Here is a 23357-nt window from a genome sequence, read left to right as displayed (position 1 = left end):
TTACTAATTCCAACCAAAAATATCCTTTCCTTCACTCAAGGGATAATGAATAAATATCAGAGTAAACAGAGCTTCTGTCTCCACATGAAGGTGGATGTATGAGACTTCAGAGAGTCTAGCGCATGTTAAGAGCTCAGAGGACTCGCTGTCTGGCCTTTGCCCCTGCTCCTCTGCTTGGGTGTCATAGCTAAAGTGTCATACCTCGGCTTTGAACAAGAGCTCGCCATTCCCCTCTAGGAAGCAGGGAGTCATGTGATCCTCGGTGCCTGCCAAGCCTCAGATTCGCACCTTGAGCAGAGCTGAGGGTTTCCTGGGTGCTGGCACTGTTCTCTACAAAACCCAAGCGAGGAGTCTTCCACCCATCTCTGCCTCCAACCACGGTCCCACCTCACCTTCCCTGAAGAGGGCACTGTGGTCTTCGGGGGCTGCAAGGCGATCAGATCAGGCCCCGAGCAGGTGTGTGGCAGCTGAGCCCGGTAGCGTTGGAGAAGCGTGTTCAGGACGCTCGATTCGTTGACGCTGACCAGAGAAGCCAGGTCCTCAGCCTGGTCCAGCTCAGAGGGGTTGGCCTAAAGACACCACAAAGGATCTCCTCTGGATTCCTCAGCCCCTACCCCACCAGCACCACCACACAGGTACAGATATGTGCGTGTGCAAATGCCTGCATACACACCTCCCATACATGTGGTCTTGACATGTAAAGAGCTGTGGCAAAGACTAGTGCACAGAGGGAGTGACAGCCTCTCTCCTTAACCTGTCTTTTTCCTTTGCTTAGGTCTCCACATCCTAAATGCACTGCCCTGTGAGGCTGCTGTCTCCAAGACAGCCCAAGTAAAGCCCCAGGTGTGTGTCACATACTGGCTTCCTACGGAACATGCCTCTTCCTATCATCCTTGTTTAAAGTCCTGGAGAGGAACCCTGGACACCCGCGGGTGGAAGCCAGTGGCCAACCACCTCACTACCAAAGCTCACTGTGTCTTGATCCCTTAGAGGTATGCACAGCTCCCTAAGAGAAAGGCCGATGCCCAAAGAATGTGCCATTGGAACCTATGCTCCAGTGGCTACCTGCATGTAGCTGAGTTCCCTGGCATCCAGAGTGAAAACAGAAACATGTCTATGGAATGATTTTTACAAAATGAAAAGTAATCTCCTGCTAAGAGCAGTCAGCACCATGGGCATTTTCCCCAGCCTATCCAGCACTGGTGTAGACCAGTAGGCAGGGATGGGGACAGGGGGGGACAGAGCAGCAGTGGGGAGGAGGGGCCACTCACCGGGTGGACCTGCTCTTCATCCACTTCAGTGACAGTCCTGTCTGCATCAATACAGAGCCGCAGCCTTCCAGGGGGCAGGTCAGCTGTCCCCTCATCTGGTTTAAGCACCGTTGCTGTATGGGCAGCCAGAGAAGGGGAAGGAGGGTAGGAGGGGAGGGGAAGGGAGGGGAAGGAAGAGGAGGGGAGAGGAGAAAAGGGAAATGGACAAGAGGGCAGGGAAGGGATGGGAGGGCAGGGGAGAGAAGGGGAAAGGAGGGGAAAGAAGGAAGAGGAGAAGGGAGAGGAGAAGGGAGAGGAGGGGAAGAGAGGGGAGGGCAGGGGAGAGGAGGGGGAGGGAGAGGAGGGGAAGGGAGGATGGGGAGAGGAGGGCAGGAGAGGGCAAGGGAGGGGAAGGGAAGGGAGAGGAGAGAAGGTCGGGGGGGTAGGAGGGGAGGGGAAGGGAGATGAGGGAAAAGGAGGGAAGGTGAAGGAAGAGGGGAGGGGTAGGGAGAGGAGGAGCAAAAAGGGAGGGCAGAGAAGGAGAGGGGAGGGGAAGAGAGAGGAGGGGAAGAGAAGGGAGGGCAGGAGATAGGAAAGGAGAGAAGGGGAGGGGAGGGAAGAGTCTCTGAGCCAGGCCAGGAAGCTAGAGACCGAACCTGGGAACAGGCTGAAAGGTTCTATTGGAGTTCTGTTCACATAAAGAGCCTCAACTGCCATGTCCTAAGCCAGAGGTTCTCATGTGGGTCACAACCCCTTTAAGGTCAAATGAACCTTTCTACTGGGGCCACCTAAGAGCATCGGAAAATGTAGACATTTATTTTACAATTCAGAACAGTAGCAAAATTATAGTTATGAAGTAGCAATAAAAATAACTTAATGGTCAGGGGTCACCACGACAAAGGGGACCAGTGTTAAAGGTTCCCAGTGTTAGGAAGTGTTAGGAAGTTTGAGAACCGCTGCCCCAAGCCCTTTAGAGACAAAGGCTAGCACTGAGCAGGCCCCTCAAAGGTTAGGCCCACCGACCTGCCCACACCTAGATCAGATCAACATAATTGTAGACAGTGTGAATGGAACGCAGAATCACTTCTCAGAACACATCCGTCAACCTCAACTGATCAGCAAGAACGGACTCAGGATGGAGACTCCGCCCCTGGCAGCTACAGGTCCTACCCTCATCTCTGCCTCTCCCCTACCTCCTTGCCTCGAGAGTGAAATAAAACCGGCTGAGGGCTGGTGGTGGGAGAGACGTGAGAAACCAGTAGGACACCCCACCCCCACTCCAGGCCATCCTGAGCCCACTTACCAAGCACGAACCCGTTCTTCTTCACCAGCCAGACTTTCTGTGCCTCGTACCATCTATCCTCAAAAGCCTAGGAGCAAAAAGAATGTCGCCTAACCAGCAAAAAACCATCAGACCCCAGGGTTTGATGTAGGGACTACTGACCGCTCTTACACAGAGCAACAGGGCACGGCCTGAGAGTCTACACAGGATGCCGCCGCAGAGAATTGTGGGTAACAAGGGACACAGTAACCACTAAGTGGTATTAGGGGGAAGCCAGGGGAGAAGTTTAGCGTGGGGAGGGGCCGCATAGAGCCTAGGGGCCCAATTCTTCAGGAGTACTCTCCTGGGGAATGCTGGGCTCTGTCTAGCCCTCTGCCCACCCTGTGGCCTCCCACAGGGCAGGTCCTTCTCATCCCTCAGGCTCCACAGACCACAGCCCATCACCTGGTCGGAGTCTCCACTCTGGCCCCCTCTGTCTGGGTCCTGTAGGATCTGCTTCTCCTCCATAGGCCTCTGTGTAGAAGGCCTTTCCATGCCGGTCTCAGGAACAGACTCTATGTGACCTTCTGCCTGAGGCTCCGTGACATCCACTTCCTCCGTGCTCACACAGGGCTCCTCTGCTCCCTGCACCGGGCTCTCCGGCTGGTCCTCCCTCTTTGCAGCCTCTGCTGATGTCCCCTCTGTAGGTATCCCATCTGGGACCTTGCAGCTTTCTTCAGGACTCCGAGTCTCTGCTGCCACCCCAGGAAGCTCCCGGGGTTTTCCTGGTGTCACCAGCTTCTTCTGAGGTCTCCCAACCTTTCCCATCTTCACTGGAGACTCCCGCTGCTTCTCCGTGGGCTCCACTGGCTGCCCACAGCTCCTGTCTACCACTGGGCTTTGCAGATGGCCGCCATCTTTCTCATCTTTACAATGGGATTCTGTTACTCTGTTCTTGCTCTGAGGACTGTCCCGATTGCTCCTTCTGCCTAAGGAAACTCCCCACTTTCTCAGGGGGACTGAGGGCTCCACGGGTCTCATTTCAGCCCCTGCAACCTTGGGCCTATCTTCTTTTTCCATCTTCTTTGGGGGACCCCCTCCTTCTTTCTCTGCTGTTCCCAGTTGCCCCTTGTTTCCTGCCTCCTGACCTTCGGACTCACTTTCTTTTTGCCCATTAGTCTGGGGTTCCCGGTTCCCCTTTCCCTCTGTACCCTGACACTTCTCACCTTTTGTGCTTTGGCCTGTACCTCCAACACCCCTAGTCCTGGTCTCCTCAGGCATGGAGGCCTGGGAGGCACAGGAAGTTCCTGTGGTTCCCCCTTTCTCTGTCCCTCCAGAGTCTTTGGCTGGAGCTGGAGTCTTGTCCATGGGGACATCACGAGGTTGGGTCTTCTGCTCTGCCTTGGCCAACTCTGGATCCAGCTTGGCCACCATCAGCAACACATCGCCCCTTCTCACGCCCCTCTTTAAGGGCAGTGTCCTTTTGGCGGGTGTTCCTGTGGGACCTGACTCCTGAGGCCTCTCCCCACTGGTGCTGGTCACAGGAGTGGAGTCCTTGTCACCAGCCCCCGGGGGCTCCTTGCCTGGAATGTCTGCACTGTTCTGAGTGTTGGGCGAGCTGTCCTGGGAAGTCTTCTGGGTTCTGGTCTTGGGGACATTGTTGGTCTTGTTGCTTTGGTTAGTGGGAACTGCTGGGGTCTAAGAAAGACACCACAATGTATTTACTTAGCTACTGCACAACTGACCAGCAGCCATTCATTCCCAGGTTCACCCACCCAAAGAAACCCCAGCCCTTCTGACATCCTCAGGATCTGTGCTTGGCAGTGAGTTTCAGCCTAGACAGGGGCTGAGGATCGACAGAATCAGGGGAAGGAAGGTAGACTCAGGAAGCCGACAGAATGGAGTTTGAGTTCACCTCTGCCTCTTTCCACTGTGTGGTGTTGGGTAAGCTTTTCCTTCTTAAAAATAACATGAGAATCCTAAAGACCTGCCATGCAGTGGGGTGGGTGGTGCATAAAGACTGGTGGTGGCCCAGCACACAGTCAGTCCTCAGTAGCTGCTGTAGATGCTATCTCTTGTATTTCCATCCTGTGCTGGCTGGGTTTGTGTCAACGTGACACAAGCTGGAGTTATCACAGAGAAAGGAGCCTTAGTTAGGGAAATGCCTCCATGAGATCCAGCTGTAAGGCATTTTCTCAACTAGTGATCAAGGGGGGAGGGCCCAGCCCATTGTGGGCGGTGTCATCCCTGGGCTGGTGGTCCTGGGTTCTATAAGAAAGGAGGCTGAGGAAGCCATGGGGAAGCAAGCCAGTAAGTGACATCCCTCCATGGCCTCTGCATCAGCTCCTGCTTCCTGACCTACTGGAGTTTCTGTCCTGACTTCCTTTGGTGATGAACAGCGATGTGGAAGTGTGAGCTGAATAAACCCTTTTCTTCCCAACTTGCTTCTTGGTAATGATGCTCGTGCAGGAGTAGAGACCCTGACTAGGACACATCTCAACCCTCCTGATGAGATCTTCTGTAGGGAGACGTGCTCCCATCAGCATGCCCATGCAGGGCGGCTGCAGCCCATTGTCTCCTATCTTCTGTGAGCTTAGGCTCCTCCGTAACAGGAGCCTGCTGTGTGGAGTTTTGCAGGCTGAGTATGAAAGGTTCTTCTGTGATCTCAGAGTGGGGTGGGGGAGGGGCACAATGTTCATTCCAGCCACCCAGGTCCTCAAGCCGACTGCCCCACTCGGGTCCAACCTCCCAGCCATCTCCAACCCACCAGCCCATTGTCCTTTTACAACAGATTGTAACATTGTTTCATTGATGGCTGCCCTGAATCTACAGGAAGTCTATGAACACACCCTCAGTTTCTCCAAGCCTTTTCAGGGTCTGTCTACACTCATCTAGCTTTCTGGCCACACTGGGTACCTCTCCTAGTTCTGGCCCACCCACCTCTTCCCCACACCCTCATACATGCTCTTTCTGCATCCCTCCTGTCCACTCTGTTTCCTCTTCCTCACCCACCTGCTCTCCTGGGCAGTTCCAGAAAAAGAGCTTCACTTGGGCCTGGCTCTGCCTCTTATCTGTCCTGGTGACCTTAAGGAAAACACCTTGGCCTCTCTGTGCTCCACTCTCTACCTCTGATAAGCAGGTGTGACTTCTGTCCCCACCACTGCACTGTCTGAACTGGACCACGATCACTTGGCAAACATCAGTGATAGACGGGAACATTTTCCATGGCTTTTCCCCTATGCTCCAGGTAGGCGTGGCCTGTTTACACCTCAAGTCAGACAGGAGCAGACACAGGACCCAGCCACCCTGTCAGTCTCTTCCAAAAGACCCAACTGCTGTCCCCACAGCTGCTTCTAGTCACTTGTGAGTGGCTGGCTGACACAGAGAAACCCCTGTCATTAAACAGGTATAAGCACATGCTGGATAAATGGGCTGAGGAGGAGGAACGAAGGAGGAGCCAGGATTTAGGCCAAGACCTGGTTTTACAATCCCTGATTCTCCCAGCCAATCCTGCCATTACTCCCTTTGCCTCAGGAGGGCACTATAGAGGCAGCAGGAGCAGGTGCCTTGTCTGCCTAATGCAGGGATACTCCCAGGATGCACTGCACTCTAAACCCGCCTTCCTGGTATCCAGCCTTGGTATACTGCCCAGGCATCGGGGGTATCGACATAAAGGGTTAGATGTAATCAGGGCTACGATGACTGATTCTTCTACGGACTAGTTTTGGCTGACGATGCCCATTACCATTCAGAAGGAACAGTGGATGGAGCAAGCCAGCATCCAGGATCTACAACCTGGCTGGGATTAACCCTTTAGTCGCTGGATGGTGGGTGTTCAGGAGACTTGGAAGGGGCTGAGAGACCTGCAGCTGGAGGACAATGGTGTGTGAGGACCACCACCAGCTCATGTGCCTGACCCAGAAGGATGCTAATACTTCAACATCGGGCTATCTGAGGAAGGAATATGCCAGCATCATTTCTGCCTTAAGGAATGAACTGAGACAGGCCAGTGGCCGGGCCTACAGCCATGGCCCCTCAGGAGGCTGAGTGGGCAGGAGTAGCAGATCCAGGCCGGTCTGGGACAAGGAACTACTTCTGAGCCTGACAGCTACTCAGGGCACAGAGCTGAGCGGGCAGCTGCTGCTGTTTGGGAATTCATAGCCGGATAAGTCAGGTGGTCAAACGAGCTCTGTGTGGTCTCAAGAAAAGCATCCATGGGGGAGTTGAGAAAAGTAGAGCAATTCAAGACCCTCCAAAGGTGGGCAATTGGAGGTGGGCTTTTCAGCTCCCATAGGAGCTCAACAGAGCAAGTGGAAGAATAGGACAGGACAGAGAGAACAAAGATAGAATAACTAACTCAGGACAATATGGAGGGAAAGAATGGAAAAGCACCCATCACCTGCCCTTCCCCCACCGCGCCCGCCCCACCCCACCCCACCCCACCCCACACCGCCATTCACCTCTACTTCTGGGGAGGTGAGTACTGCCTCCTTCCTCCTCCTGGCTTCTTTGGACTCTTTCTCTGTCTCTCGAACCAGCTGCTTGATGAAGCCCCCGGGGATGACGGAGAACAAGGGAGGTGGGGAGGATGGAGGGGGGCTCTTGTCCTCTTCTCGAATCTGTGTGTGGAATCGAGGAGAGAGGTGAGAGTGAGCCTGGGGGGCCAGGGCTCCCCCAGTCTGTGCTGCAGCTTGGGAGGAGCCAAGGGGAAAAGCATGAGAGAAAAGCGGAAAGGCTCTGAGGGACGCCAGGAGGCTGAGACGGTGTGGGAAGATGAAACGGATCATTGTGAAGTTACAGGTTGCACAGGAGAGGTGGCTTCAGCCTGGAGTCTCCTCCTGAGCGGAACCCAAGCCAACTCTCAGAGCAGCTTCTGAGATGTCGGGAGGGGTGGTTCACACACCAGGCTCTTCTGCCCTTCTGCTTCTGGCCCTCAAGGGGCCACTGGAGAAACTCCAGGAGATGTTCTTTCCACCTAAGACAGGGATACTCCCAGGGTGCACTGCACTCCAAGCTTGTCTCAGTGGTACCTCCCAGCCTCTTAAAGAAGCCCCCTGGGGACTTGAAGCATGATATTAGATTAGATATGCTGGAACCACATAGAGGCTGGGAAGACTCTTAGTCGGAGCCTATACCACCAGTTTTCCTCTCTATGGGTTCTGCATCCCTGGAAGTGGCCATGGACAAAAATTTTGTCTCTGTGTGTGTGTGTGTGTGTGTGTGTGTGTGAATGTGAAGGGAAGAAGGGAAGGGGAGGGGGAGGTAACCAGGTCTCTGTGGTGATCAGAGGTAGATCCAGGGAAACTCTCCAGCACCAGACCCACAGCCAACAGCCCACCGCTCTCCCCTCCCCCGCCTCAGCCCTCATCAGGCCACCATGGGGGTATAGAAATGGCAGCTGCTACCCTTGTTTCCAGCCTCCTGCCAAGGGATGGGTAGGAGTCAGCAGATCCAGAAGGACTGGGCAGACCATAGAGACAGACAGTCATCATTCCCAGCCTGAGGTGTGTGTATGGGAGGGAGGAGTTGGACCATCCAGGCCACGGCCCCTCTTGCCAGGGTAGAATCTGACCCTGTGACCCACAGCCCCACCAAACACCACTTTCCTTCTGCTCCCACAGGGCAAGGCGCGAAGATATAGCCATAGTGACAGGCAGCTGGGCTCAGGCGATGAGGTTGTGTTCCTGAGGCTGGCACGGGGTGAAGCTTTACAGACACATCGAGAGCACAAGGGGAGGGGACACAGGCCTGGCACGCTGAATAGGAGAGAGAGAAGAGAGAGAGACTGGTTAGGACCCAGCTCGGCTCTGCTTCCACCACATCGAGAATGAAACGAGGCTAATTCCATCTTCTGCTGAAACCATCCTTCCTCCCCACGGCAGCGGGCCATCCGTGAGGCTGCCAGTCACAAGGTGGATGGTGTGTGAGACGCTCCTCCTCTCAATCCCATGCCATGATTTCACATCTCGGGAGAAACATGCGTGACCTTGTATGTATCGCTCCGAGGCACTTACACAAAGGCAATGCCTGCCTAAGCAGGGTGGCATGGAGTTCTGGAAGATTCAACTTGACTCAGAACAGCGGAGGTGAGAGGAGTTTCGGCTGGAGAATGGAATTCCTTCCAGAAAAGGAATTTTCTGGAAGCTGCATGTACTGACTGGTTTTGTGTGTTGACTTGATACGGCTGTAGTTATCACAAAGAAAGGAGCCTCAGCTGAGGAAAGACCTCCATGAGATCCAGCTGTGATCAAGGGGCGGAGGGCCCACCCCATCGTGGGTGAAGTCATCCCTGGGCTGGTAGTCCTGGGTTCTATAAAAAAGCAGGCTGAGCAGGCCAGGAGAAGCAATCCAGTAAGTAACATCCCTCCATGGCCTCTGCATCAGCTCCTGACTCCAGGTTTCTGCCTTCCTTGAGTTCCTGTCCTGACTTCCTTTGGTGATGAACAGCAATGTGGAAGTGTGAGCTGAATAAACCCTTTCCTCCCCAACTTGCTTCTTGGTCATGATGTTTTGTGTAGGAATAAAAACCCTGACTAAAGACAGTACAAATTATCCTGACCCAAGTGTGTGAAATCCATCCCACAGAACCATTAAAGTCATTGAAGTGGTCATTTGCATCAAAATCTCAAAGCAATTCTTCACACACATTGAAAGAAAAATTTCCAGCTTCATACTGAAACTCAGGACCTGACCGCTAAAATGATCCTGAAAAACAAAAGAGCTGCTGGCCACCTCAACTTCCCCAGTCTCAAAAAGAACTGCAGACTGTACTAATTAAAAACAGCATGGCACCAGCACAGAAACAGGCGTGCTGATCAATGATCAATGCAATCAAACTGAAGACTCAGACATAGTCCACACACCTACTTATACCTGATTTTTGACAAAGAGTCAAAAAATGGACGCTAGACAATAGACAGTGTCAATAAATGCTGGTCAGACTGGATGTCTGCACGCAGAAGAATTCGAATAGAGCCATACTTATTTTCCTGTACAAATCTCAACTCCAGATGGATCAAGGATCTCAACATAAGGCCCATCGATCCACTGAATCTGACAGAACAGAAAGTGGAGAATAATCCTGAACTCATAGGTGCAGGAAAAACTTTCTGAACAGACACCATTAGCACAGGCATTAAGATCAACAACTGATAAATGGGACCTCATGAAGCTGACTAGACCTTGTAAGGCAAAGGACACTGACTGTCATTCGGGCAACCTGGCAGGCTATGGATTGGGGAAAGCTTTTTACCAGCTACACATTTAGTAGAGGGCTAATATCCAAAATATAATAAACAACAACAAAATCTAACATCAAGAAAACAAATAGCTCAATTAAAAATGAGGAACAGAACCTAGCAAAATTCTCAGAAGATGAAAAATGAGAAACAGTTAAAGAAATGTTCTCCATCCTTAGTCATCAAGGAAATGCAAATAAAACGGCTTTGGGATTCCATCTTGCACCTGTCAGAGTGGCCAAGATCAATAAAACAAGTGGCCACACATGCTGAGAAGGAGATGGGGACAGGGGACACTCATTTGTTGCTAGAGGGAGCACAAGCTTGTACCGACACTATAGAAATCTATGTGGTAGTTCATCTGGAAGCTGGAAATCAATCCACCTCAGCTGCACCACTCTCGGGCACACGCCCAAAGGGCGCTTCATCCTCCCACAGAGACACTTGCTGCTCAATCAGCTTCATTGTTGCTCTATTCATAATATGCAGAAAATGGAAACAGCCTAGATGCCCATCAAGTGATGAACAGATAATAAAAAAAAGCATCACATTGACACGATAAAATATAATTCAGCTGTTAAGAAAGATGAAACTGAAATTCGTAAGTAAGTGGATGGGGCTTAAAAAGAAATCATCCTGATAGAGGTAACCCAGACCGAAAAAGAGTATTGTGTCCTCTCATGTGTGGATGCTAGATTTTCAGCATTCAGTATGCCACAGAGGTTGGCTACCTAGTAGCCATTGTTTATGGCAATGGTTCTCAACCTTCCGGATGCTACATTGTCTCAATCTGTGGGTCATGAGCCATTTGGTTTGTAATGGTTTGTAACAATGGAGCTACATCCAGCATATCATATATTTATAATTCATAACAGTATCAAAATCACAGTAACAACAAAATAACTTTACGGCTGGGGGTCAGCACAACATGAAGAGCTGTATTAAAGGGTCACAGTGTTAGGGAGGGCGAGAAGGAGGGGGAGGAAAGGGTCTCCTAAGGAAGGGAAACTAGATACAGTGTAGTGAGGAGACTAGACAGAGGGTTAGACAGGGAGAGGGGTGGGAGAGCAGAGTGGGTGGGGTAAGGAATGTGGGGAGGGAAGGGTTGGGGAGGAGGATAGAGGAGAGAATGTGGGGAGGGGGCATTGGGGAGTAGGGTGGAGGAGGGAATGTAGGAAGGGACAACTAACACCAAAGGCCATTTGAAAAACCATATGGGAACCCTCAGCTATAGAAGCTTTCGAAAATGTATACATTTATGAAAGAATCTAAACAGAGTCATTACATAATGGGTAGACGATGCCCCTACTAGACATTTTATGCTATCCAGTAAAACCTTCATTGCCAGGAAGGGGTTACATGTTGTTGAGTTGTTGGCCAAACGGCAATCCCCAAACATCACAGGTTATGGCCAAGGAAGGCTCTCTCGCCCTCTTGCTAAGACAACACCCACATCACCTAACACGGAGAAGTCAAACTGGTGCCCAACTAGAAGCTTCATTCCTACTGACTAGAGTTCATGGTACCAGAACGAACTCTGCCTGCCACTAGAGGTGAAAACCACTCCTCAGTGTGACCCAGCTATGAACCCTGAGAGCTGAGGTGTGACCTGTCTGTGAGATATAAACCACATTTTTTTAATGGCTGTAAGACCCATTTCATGAGATGCAGCCCATAGCTGATACTATTAAAGTAGCCAAGAATTGAGACTAGATTGGCCATGGGCCTATGACGAAAACCTAATGCTCTCAGCTAAATGACCATAGACATACACTGACTCCCAATGACATGCTGCCACACTCCTAGATCAGTGCCTTGCTCAGCCATCATTGGCTAAGCTTCCTCTTGCAGTAGATAACTAACACAGAGACCCAAAATCAGGTTATTGGGAAGAGAGTAAGGTCATAAAGTCATTCTGATGGGAACCAGGCGTCAGCTTTTGCTAGAAGTCTATTACAGAACAGGAAAACCCAGCCATCCACACTCTCTCTGGGTTCCTGTCTTGCCCATGCTTCATACACCCTGCCTTTGTGGTACCAATCCACCACAGTTGCCTCCAGAGCCACATTGAAGCCAGTATCGTGTTCATGAGCATCCAGAACCATGAGCCAAACAAACCTCATCTCAATGCATTAACCAGTCTCAGGGATTTTGTCATAGCTAGGGAATGTGGGCTGATACAAAGTAACAAAGTATGACCAGTGCTGAGAATGGCTAAATAACAGAGCAATTGCCTAGGTCCAAATCTCAGAACTGCCAAAGAAAAGGGGCAGATAATGAATGGAACGGTTCCCATGGAAACCAAGAGGAAGAAACAGCATCAGAGCTGCATGGAGGCTCCTGAGTGGAGGAACATGACTTGGGCCTGACCTTAGATCTATGTTCTTCCAGAGTCCTCCTCCTAGGGATAAGCTTCTGCACAGTTGAGTACACATGCACATGCAAAAGCATGAGCACACACACTCACACACAGGTACACACAAGCACAAACTCACACCCAGACACACAAGCACACACAGGCACACTCACACAGAGGCACATGCAAGCACACACAAGTACACACACAGGCACACACTCAACAGGCACACTGAAGCACACAATGGTACATACAAGCACACAGGCACACAGACACAGGCAAGCACACACAGGTACACACAACCACATGCTCACACACTCAAACACAGGCACGGGCAAGCATACACATTCAACCAGGCCCACACAAGCATACACGCAGGCACACCCATTCACACAGAAACACACTCACACAGGCACACACAAGCACACACACAGGCACACACACTGGCACACACACAGGCACACACAAGCACACACACACAAGTACACAGGCACACACTCACACATAGGCATACACACAAACACACACAAGCACACAGGCACACACACAAACACACATGCATACCACCAGAGCCTTCTTTGGTCTATGGCTCCCGACAGCCTCATGGACCTGGAGCTTGGCTGTGAAGACTGACATACAGGCACACACAGACACATACATGCACACACACAGACACATACATGCACACACACAGGCCTGTAGCCCATAGTATCTTCTCACATCCCTTCCTAACGCAGCTCCCGATCCTGGTGAGGGGCCTGACCTCAGCCTCAGAAAGCCTGACCCCAGGCAGCCGCCACACACTGGGCTTAGGTGCCAGGAACTGGCTGCCCAGCAGTCACCAGGGAGTCCCTGGAGTTTCATCTATGGCCGGACAAGGAAGAAGACACAAGGCTCAAAGAGCCAAGAAGGGGCATTCGGGTCTGATGAGACCACATGCCACAGGGGAGGCTAGGAATTCACATGCAGGTGACCGGAGCAGCCAGGTCTCGGCCTATGGAAAAGTCCCTGCTGCAGGAGCTCAGTGTGCAGCTAGCATGTGGCCACATACAGGAGGAGGCCACCATGCTGGCTCCCTTGGGACACACTGGGGAACGTCCTAGTGACTCACAGGTTCTGAACTGATGATCTGATCCCTGGATATGATATGAATAGGCCTGACGTGACCCTGGCTGTCCGGGCCACTGTGCCCTCTTCAGGCTTGGCCAGGACCCTGTGCTGAAATCACTCTGCCTGGAGGCTCAAGGAAACAGGCTGTGACACCCTGAGCGGCCAAGCTCTCTCCCAGGTCCCAACTGCTGTTCCTGGTGCCCAGCACCCTGACTCCTCCCAAGGGTTCTGGGCCAGCCTCACAACTGGTGCCAGGAGTGCGTCACACGGCAGGACTCCGTCTTGCCTTAGCTGACATGTGCTCTCATGTTTCTGTCCCTGCAAGGCCTGTCATGCTGTCAGATGCCAATTTAAGTAGCTCCGGGTGCTGAGTCTGGGATCTGGAAACCTTCAGGCTCCTCTGGGAGGAGAGCTGGTGAGAGGAATCCCAAGCCCTAGATCTGTAAGTGGCCTGGAACATTTTCCACGTTCAGGAGGATCTGAGTCCCCCCCCCCCACGGCCCCTCAAGCTTCTTCCTCCACCACAGAGTGTCCAGTCTCTACAAAGTACTCAGAGTTCACCTGCCTTCTAAAGTAAAAGTTCAAATCTTCATGGGGACCAAAAGGGTCACCCATGACCCCTGCCCAACAGCTCCCCCACCCCCAAGGCAGTTAAAACAAACCCTGGGTATACCCTTCCAGGCACATGGTCACCTCAGGCCCTTTGCAATGCTCTCCCACCTACATACCTATGTCTCCACTCCCCCGAGATCTCTGCTGAAAGTCACGTTCTCAAAGAAGCAACAGAATGGCCTGGTCCCATTCTATCCCCTGTGGCCTAGTTCCCTTCCGTGCACTATGAATGTTTGTTGAATGAATCAGAGAAGGAAGAAGGTACAAAGGGACCGGGAAAGACTACCACAAGACCTCTGCTGGCCCATTCACAGCGTGGCGTCCCCAGCTCACATCCTAGGAGATCTGGGTTTGTTGCTTGACTCAGTAGTCAAAGCCGTCTTCTCCTGAAGTTAAGAACCGGCCCTGTGCCTGGCCTTGAGACCACCCCAAGACCTGGAACGTAACTGCATTAAAATCTGAGCTAGTACTTATAGCCAGTGTAGCTCACCAACAGAGCTGGCAGCCGCTCAGAGAGGGATAGGCCTCTGCCTGAGGTCACCCAGCAAAAGACTGAGGAAACTTCTGCCACAAGCATGTTCAGCTCGGCCTTCACGTGCTCTCCCACCACAACCCACACCAGTATTAGGAAGGCCAGGTTGAGTCTAAGAGGTGCCCCATACCTGATGCCAAGTTGAGGAAGAAACCCCAAGAAGTTGGCCAAAGTGTATCTATTGAGGGGGAGGCTTGAGGGGGAGGCGAGGGAGGGGTACCTGTCATGAGGCTAAAAATGCTGGTGTCTGGAAGTCAGAGAGGTTGAGTTTTGGTACATGGTCACACAGCAGGGAACCACCATGGCCAGGATACCTACATACCAGGACACCCATGGTCACTGAGCCCGGACTCTGCATTCAAGCTTCTCCTCCTTTAATGAGAACAGCTTTGATAACATCATCTTTGGAACCCATTGCATTTAACGTCCAGTCTTGTGCTGGAGTTTAGGGAAGAGCTTTAGCTTGGGACCCTCCCCTCAGGCCAAGGAGGAAGAGGCTCCAGGACACAGCCAGGTACTGGAGCAGATTCTAAACTCAGATGGGCCAATGGTTGCCCAGAACATGGTGGCCTCTCCAAGCCCCACCCATGGCTCACCCTCCTAGGTACACCAGCTTCCCCACAGCTGGTCCTGCCTTTTGCTCATCCTGGGCTGCTTTGGGGCCCCATCCTCACACAGGCAGGCAGAGGGCTCACACCTCACATGCTGTGCTCTTCCACCCAACCAAGAGGCTTTGTGGAGTAGCCTGTTACCCAGCTCTCTGAAAGTCACAGAGAGGTCAGGCACCCTGAGAGAATGGAAGTAACCCCTTCAGCCCCTGGTTTGGTCTTTGCAATAAACAGTCTACCTCTTCTCTCCTATCGCCACGGCAGGGATTGCTTGTGTTGTGGGACTTTGTTTCCCACCCTGTGAGAACAGGCCTGGACCAACAAGAGTCCCCAACCCAGCAGCAGGCGTCAAGGGACATCTCTCCCTGTCTAATCAGTAGGGGTCCCTCTACCAGAGACTTTGCTCAGGCCAGTCGCATTCCCTGCTTCCATCGTAAGATCCTGGCTCACACTGGGTCCAGGAGACATCTTGTTAGCTCCAGAACACAGCACTGTGCTGGGAAGGAGTGGGTAGTTTTCTCTGTACAGGGTCAGGAAGGGGTCTATGCATCTGTCTGAACCCTTCCCTGCTTAGAAAAAGGCAGCCTTGCGCATATGCAAATGAGTGGGCCTGACTTTTAAGGGCAGGTTTGTTTGTTTTGTTATTGAGACAGGTCTTACTATGGTATCCCCAGACATTCCTGTATTCCGGAGCCCACTATATAGACTCCGGCTTGTCTTGAACTCACAAAGATCCACCTGCCTCTGCCTCACAAGCATTGGGATCAAAAGTGTGTGTCACTGTGCCCTGCTTCTATGGAGAGTTTAAAACCAGCCAGAGAGTCAGAGGGTCAATAGGGCCCATGAAGTCAGTCCATATTGGGCTCTCACTTTCCTCATGCAAACGGCCACAGTGACCCAACTGCTCCCTGCAAGGACCCAGCCAGGTAAGAAAGGGCTGTGGTTCCAGCATCTGAGTGGCCCATGGGCTGAGTCTGGGCAAAGACCATGATGCTCACCCATAGCCTCAGGCCCTTAAGCAGCCCACCCCATCTCCTCACCTTCTACTTCTTCATTCCTCCATCCCCCATCCCCTCATCCCTCCATCTGCTCATCCCTCCATCCCTCATCCCCTCATCCCTCATCCCTCCATCCCTCATCCCCTCAATCCTCCATCCCTCATCCCTCCATCCCTCATCCCTCCATCCCCTCATCCCTCCATCCCCTCATCCCTCCATCCCCTCATCGCTCCATCCCCTCATCCCTCCATCCCCTCATCCCTCCATCCCCTCATCCCTCCATCCCCTCATCCCTACATCTCCTCATCCCTCCATCCCCTTATCCTCACATCCCCTCATCGCTCCATCCCCCTGTTTGTTGCCCTTCCTATTCTCCTCCCAGCCCCATGAGGCCCTTATACCTCCAGAGCTTCCCTGGTCCCTGTGTCTCTAACCCCAGTACTCATGCCTTGGGGGAGTTCCTTCACTCACCAGTCCCCCCAAAATCCCACTGGCTGTACAAGAAGAATTTGACAATGATGTCCAAGGCCAATTTGGTTTCAATACTCAGACTGATTCTGAAAAGTGGGGCTTGGCTACTTAGACTGTTAGGAAGAACTCAGAGCTGTGTCTGAACTTGGGGGCAAGAGAGTCCTCTGGTTGATGATTAATGTCTGTCCTAGACATGGAGGGGTGAATGGAGCACCTGCTGGGAGGAGTGGGTGGAACTCCTGCTGGGAGGAGTGGGTGGAGCACATGTTAGGAGGAGTGGGTGGAGCACCTGCAGGGAGGAATAGATAAAAAGAGTAGATGGAGCACCTGCTGGGAGGAGTGGGTGGAACACCTGCTGGGAGGAGTGGCTGGAACACCTGCTGGGAGGAGTGGCTGGAGCACCTACTGGAAGGAGTGGGTGGAGCACCTGCAGGGAGGAATAGATAAAAAGAGTGGATGGAGCACCTGCTGGGAGGAGTGGATGGAGCACCTGCTGGGAGGAGTGGATGGAGCACCTGCTGGGAGGAGTGGATGGAGCACCTGCTGGGAGGAGTGGATGGAGCACCTGCTGGGAGGAGTGGATGGAGCACCTGCTGGGAGGAGTGGATGGAGCACCTGCTGGGAGGAGTGGATGGAGCACCTGCTGGGAGGAGTGGATGAAGCACCTGCTGGGAGGAGTGGATAAAAAGAGTAGATGGAGCACCTGCTGGGAGGAGTGAATGGAGCACTAGTGCATTTACAGTCTGTGGCTAAATGACCAAAGGGGACACTTGTGGCTTATTTGCAGTGCAGGCTAGCTCACTCTGGCCTTGACTTGAAGCATAACAGACAGGAAGAAAACCTTTCTCTTCATTAGTGCTAGGAAAGGCTAAAGCCAGTCTCAGCCAGGGGCTTCAGCTGTGTCTGCAGCACTGTATCCTACATAGAACTGGATAGAAAGCAGAAAATGAGCCAGGTGTGGTCGTGCACATGCAGAGTCCCAGACGTGGAAAGCTAAGGCAGGTGGCTCTTGGGTTCAAGGCCAGCCTGAGCTACATATTGAGAGCATACCTCAACAACCTCTCAAAGCACGGAGGATCTGGGCTGGATGTTTGAGAAAGAGATGGTATGCTGTGCTAGGTGGCATGTATCCAGGGTAAAGGAATCTTGATGGAGAAAATGCCTTCATCAAACTGGCCTGACGGAAAGCCTATAAGGCATTTTCTTAATCAGTGATGAATGGGAAGGTTTCGCCCATTGTGGGTGGAGTCATCCCTATGCTGGCAGTCCTGCAGGGCCCCACCCATTGTGGGTGGAGCCATCCCTGTGCTGGTGGTCCTGGGTTCTATAAGAAAGTAAGCCATAGGAACAAGCCAGTAAGCAACATCCCTCCATGGCTTCTGCATCAGCTCCTGCCTCCAGGTTCCTGCCCTGGTTGAGTTCCTGTCCTGACTTTCCTCTATGACCTGGCTGTTACCAGGAAGTGTAAAATGAAATAACCCCTTTTTCTCCCCAGCTTTGTTTTGGTTGTGGTGTTTATCGTGGCAAGAGGAGGAATGTGGGCAGAGAGGCCGTGAGGAAGGAGATAAGAACAGCCGAGGTAAGAAGTCTGGGAGTCAGGGGATCATGGGGAGGAGGTTAGCAGAGGAAGAGAGGGTGATGGGGAGGGGAGGTAAAGGCACTGAGAGTAACAAGAGAGAAGTGTCACAAAGAAGGGACTCATGGGAGGGTGTCACAGGAGGAGGGGTTATAGAGTAAGGAGCCACATTGAAGATAATGTCACAGGTTTGGGGGGTCTTAGCAAAGGAGGTCAAGAGGGAGGGAAGGTCATAAAGGAAGAGGTTATGAGAAAGAAAATGTCACACAGGAAAGAGGAGGTCATGGAAGAGGGATGACATATAAAAAGTGTCACCAGTGGGAGGGAGCAGGGAAGAGCAGCCAGAAGGCAGAGGGCAGCACAGAGGAGCAAGCCCCAGGTGCCTGCCTATATCACTGTTATGTCCCGGCCATTGCCCCTGGGTTCCCCTGGGTCTCATCCATTGCCAGAGCACTTACTTTCAAGCAAGAATGGTGTTTTTCTCTGGAAGGAGTGTTGAAAAGCCCTCAGGGGCCATAAGTCCCTTCCTGCCCTTGCCTCTATGGTCCAGGAGAGAGAGAGCAGAGATCTGTAGGCCTGCAGAAACCAAGGCCCAGGTCCAGGGTCCAATATGTGCATTTCCTCTACAGGCAGATGTGTTGCCATGGCAGCCACACACAAACACCCCACCCCCAGCACTGCTTTCTCGAACAAGCCCCTTTCCCACATGTTCCCTCAACACTCACATGCCCATGTGGCTCCTGCACACACAGACAGACAGACAGACAGACAGACAGACACACACACACACACACACACACACACACACACACACACACACCCCAGGTCCTCATCTGGAGGCTCCACGTTCTTCAGAAGGAAGTGGTTGTGTCCTGTGTAGTAATCTCCCACCATGGGAAGTGGACCAGGGCCAAGACTGACCTTCCTTTCCCTAGGGACAATGACATCAACCACCCTGGAAAATTCTGGCCTCACCTGAGCCCATGCTTGGAGAGAGGTGTTGTTCTGTTATCTGTATGATAGAAGTGTTGGTCTCCTTTGGTCCAAGTATTAGTCTAGTAGCTCTTTATTAAGGCTGAGGCTTTATCTATTTGTATCTGCCATGTTTTCTAATGTTCTCAGGTGTTTAAAGTCCCAACCACAGAGCACCATCAGCAGCTAAGCCAATAGTCCCTCCTCCCCTTCTGTCTCTAAATTATATAGTGGGTCACATATCTCTTATCAGCCTCCTTCTTCCTAATGACAGGCTGGACCTTGCCAGTGGGACTGATGACCAATGAAGTTTTGCCCATAGCTAGGCAGCTGCCTGGACTATGTCTGATCTGACAAGGCAGTGTGCTGGGATTGACTACTCATGTCTGCCATGGATGTAGCAATGGGTCTTAGGCTATATTATTCAGTTTAATCAAGTGGTGAATGTGCCTGCCCATAGATGCTGGTGATGCCTGGGGACAGTTGCAGATGCCACACTGGAAAAGAAGGTACTGTATGAGTCTCATGGGTCAAAGCCAGAGATACCACTAGACACCCTTCAGGAGCCAGCAGCCAGACATGAGTTAATCAAGCCCAAATTCAGTGCAGTCTAGACTAGCACCCATTCAGGGACAGGAATAGAAGGATCATAGTAAGATGAAAGGAGCATGAACAAAAATGGAGGAGGATGTGTCTTTGCTTCCAACAGGGGGAAAATGTGGGTCTGGAGAGATGGCTTAGCAGTTAAGAGTACTGACTGCTGTTCAGAGGTCCTTAGTTAAATTCCCAGCAACCACATGGTGGCTCACAACCATCTGTAATGGGATCCAATGCCCTCTTCTGGTGTGTCTGAAGACAGCTACAATGTACTCATAAATAAAGTAAAACTTAAAAGGAAAGAAAGAATGAAAGAAAGAAAGAAAGAAAGAAAGAAAGAAAGAAAGAAAGAAAAAGAAATGTGTCAGCGAAAGAAATGAGAAAATGTTCTGAGTATTTTCTCATGACAGGAAAATATGAGGAAGGATATAAAGGATGTAAAACCAACAAATGTCCCCAGACACCCAGTGGGATGACCTAGAGTGACCTTTGCCATTGTGTGTTCCAGTGAAACATCTCAGGATTTGATATCTCAACCAGAGTCACTCAAACAGATCATACAGGAGGCTACCAGAGAAGCATCTACCCTGTAAGTTATTTGTCTGTGTGACCTTGGATTTCTGAAGCCATGAAGTGGGCTCACCCTTCTTGCCAGAACTCAGGGAATGTTAAGGGTGAGTGAAATAAACATTTGATCCCAAAGAACAGTTTCTCAGCACTGGGGCTTTTCCAGATGCCCTCTCTGCAACTGGAGCCTCAATGCCGGCTGGGCCCTGAAACAGCTGAAAATGAGCTCGGTTGGTGGGTGAAGAGGACAGCCCAAAACCCTGATCCCCAGTGTTCCTGCCCAGCTGTGCTGGTAAACATGTGTGGTCCTGGTAGACCACACAGCTCTGAGCCCTGCTGTCAGACATTCCCACAGACATACGTGCATGCAATTTAAAATACGTGAGATTACGTATTTCCCTTCCAGTCTGTGATGATGGTGATGGTTGGGGCGGGGGAGGGGTGCAGTAGGCAGGGTTATTCCTTCTAATGGGCTGCCTGGCTCTAAGCCCAATTCTGTCACCATAGAACTGTTTGTCCTTGGGCAAGTTGCCTCTCCTCTCTGTGCCTTAGCACACGGAGTATAACACAGCACCCCACAGGCTGCATTTGTCTCAAACCAATCTTCCCACTCTTCAATGCCTTTAATTACTTCCGGGATGTCCAAGTAATGGACCAACTACTCAGCACAGATGCTTTACGGACACATGCACACCGTGCATGGAGACCATACATACACACCACACAGCTTTGTGGTCCAATCTTTGGTCTCTGGCCCGTCCTAAACACTACACACGAAATCCGAGGTAAACCAGGGCAATCATTCCAGAGCCCTTCCCAGGCCACTGTGAGGGAGGCACTGAGGGTTGAGATGAGACCGGCCCCTCTGGTAGCTAAGTCCTGGAAGAGAGCACAGGAGTCCTCCATCCTCTGATGTTAGACCAAAATCACCACCAAGAAGGTCATGGCCAAGGCCACAGGGTCAGTAGCACAAGGCCCCGTGACTCAAGGTGACTAGGTCAACGTGCAGATAGAACAAAAAACTTGACTGACACCTCCCAGAAGAGGGCCTGGCCTGCTACCCCCTTCAGTCTCCCTTCTCTGGCTCCCTTTGCTTCTTCTCCCTCCCCCTCACTTTTCCCTCCCTTCCCTCAGGCAGCTGCTTCTCCTCTTCTTCCCCCCCCATCTCCCCTCCCCCTTCCCATTCTTCCCTCTAACCCCTATTGTCTCCAAGAACACACCCCTCTCCTGACTCCGCCTGCCTCCCAGGCTAGGGAGAAGGCTGCTTAGGGACCAGAACAATCTTCCAGGAGGGTCAGAAAATCAATTAGCCTAAAGCTCTCAGCCTTGAGTGTGGGGCCAGGCCAAGCTGGCACTAGGACCATCCTGGGAAGGCCCAGTCTCTACCCTGTCTGCTCTAGGGAGGCAGATGCCTGAGCCTCTGAGCTACAGGCAGATTATTGTGGTGAACATTCCACTCTCCCTAGGGCCACCGGGACCTGTGGATCTTCTCCATGAAACAAGGAACTGGGTAAGGGTAAGTCAGTATGTCTTAGCAAACACCTCCCCTCAAGATCACCACAGGAAACGCTGAATCCTCCACCCCTCCCCCACCACACACACAGAGGCTTCATTTGAAATAAAATCCCCATGGAAGCTCAGGCTAACGGTCTGCAGGGTAAGCACCCTGGAGGGGAGAAGCTGGGGACTCCGGACAAAGGCAGAAAGCAAGTATAGCTGAAATCAATGAAAGTAAACACATCTAGACACATACCACATACATGCATTCCCATATATGCCACACACATACATATCTACCGCACACTAGACACTCATATACACCATTCATACATACCACACACATATACATACATACAACACATATACACATAGACCACACACACATACCACACGACACACAGACAAACATACCACACACTTGCATACACGTAAGGCAGAACTCAAGATATTTTTATTTTAAAACAGACTGGCAAAGGGCTAGTGAGATGGCTTATCGGGTAAAGGAGATTGCTGACACACCTGATGTCCTGAGTTCTATCCCAGGGACCCACATGATGGAACGAGAGAGCTCACTGCCAAAAGTCATTCTCTGACCTCCACAGGTGTGCTGTGGCATGCCTCCCTCCGATCTAAAATAACTGTTTTTTCCTTTGGTTTTTTTTTTTTTTTTTTTTTTTTTTTTTTTTTAACGCTTGGCAAACAACACAAACTCGGAAGTTTTATCGGTGTCCCCAAGGCCTAGGACAACATTCTTACACCAAATAGTTTGGTGTTGGAGCAGACACAAGTCTACACAAAGGGAAGGCCTCTACGGCACTCACCACCAGAAAGGCCTAAAATAGAACACATGTCCCCAGGCCTCACACCAGCCCTCCGAATACGGAACCCAGAACACAGAGACCAGAACACAGAGACTTGCTATCAGCTTGCAGGGTGCCAGTGTGAAGCCCAACCCAACAGTACCTGGTGGCCAAGGATCTCTTTTCCAAAAGGTCTCCCCGGGTGGTCACAAAGGGACCCCAGCAAGTGCGGAGAGCCGGGCAGGACTAGGGAAGAATGTCAGGAGTCCTCGGCACAGACCAGCACATCCCTCCCTGTGCCTCCTCCCCCAGCCTCTGAGATAGCAGCAGCTGGGCCACAGTCATTTCCAAAATTAGCCCGTGAGCCCCAGGTCTGGCCGGGAGACACTGGCGGGGTGGTGGCCGTTGAACCAGCTGGGGACAGCATGCACATATATGGTGGCGGGAGGGGACCGCTCTGGACAAGCAGGTTCTCAGCCTTCATCTTGTCCTGGGGCGGGTCACACACACTCAAGCTACAGCTTCTGCCAAGGGAAGGAGCAGCGGCTGAGAGATCATGGAGGACTCTCTACACCAGCCAGGCTGGGTGGAGGTTACTGAAACACTCTGGTGGCTCCTTGTGAATCTGTGTAGGTTAAGGTAGACAACAGTCTCCCACAGTGAGCTTCCTGCCAAGGGCTCCAATTCACTTATTCTCCCTGGGAAGAGACTCTCACTCTCCCTCTCTCCCCCCCTCTCAATCTCTCTCTCTCTCTCTCTCTCTCTCTCTCTCTCTCTCTCTCTCTCTCTCTCTCTCTCTCTCCATCTCCATCCCACAGGTGGAAACTGAGGCACAAAAGTTAATTGCTTGAGTTGGTGAGATGGCTCAGTGGGTAAAGGAGCTTGCTGCCAAGCCTGTCTCTGGGGGGA

General features: G+C 51.9%; 1 protein-coding gene across 2 annotated transcripts in view; it reads right to left on the bottom strand.

Annotated features, from left to right (window-relative positions):
* MYO18B (myosin XVIIIB) overlaps window positions 1-22752 on the bottom strand; it is a 199813-nt gene extending 177061 nt beyond the window's left edge. For both annotated transcript variants that reach the window (XM_080940828.1, XM_080940829.1), the window contains exons 1-7: window positions 22612-22752; window positions 8111-8267; window positions 6972-7123; window positions 2977-4209; window positions 2554-2620; window positions 1272-1384; window positions 393-569 (exon numbers count right to left, since the gene is read on the bottom strand). In XM_080940828.1, the coding sequence (XP_080796954.1) occupies window positions 393-569; window positions 1272-1384; window positions 2554-2620; window positions 2977-4209; window positions 6972-7123; window positions 8111-8156 (1788 nt within the window). In that variant the 5' untranslated portion in view covers window positions 8157-8267; window positions 22612-22752. The remainder of the gene's footprint in view (window positions 1-392; window positions 570-1271; window positions 1385-2553; window positions 2621-2976; window positions 4210-6971; window positions 7124-8110; window positions 8268-22611) is intronic.
* Between the last annotated feature and the right edge of the window lie 605 nt (window positions 22753-23357).

The sequence above is a fragment of the Micromys minutus genome (assembly GCF_963924665.1).
Source record: "Micromys minutus genome assembly, chromosome: 29".
Classification (NCBI taxonomy): Eukaryota; Metazoa; Chordata; class Mammalia; order Rodentia; family Muridae; genus Micromys; species Micromys minutus.
Note: the sequence above shows the minus strand (reverse complement) of the source record. Positions and strands in the feature narration are given on the sequence as shown.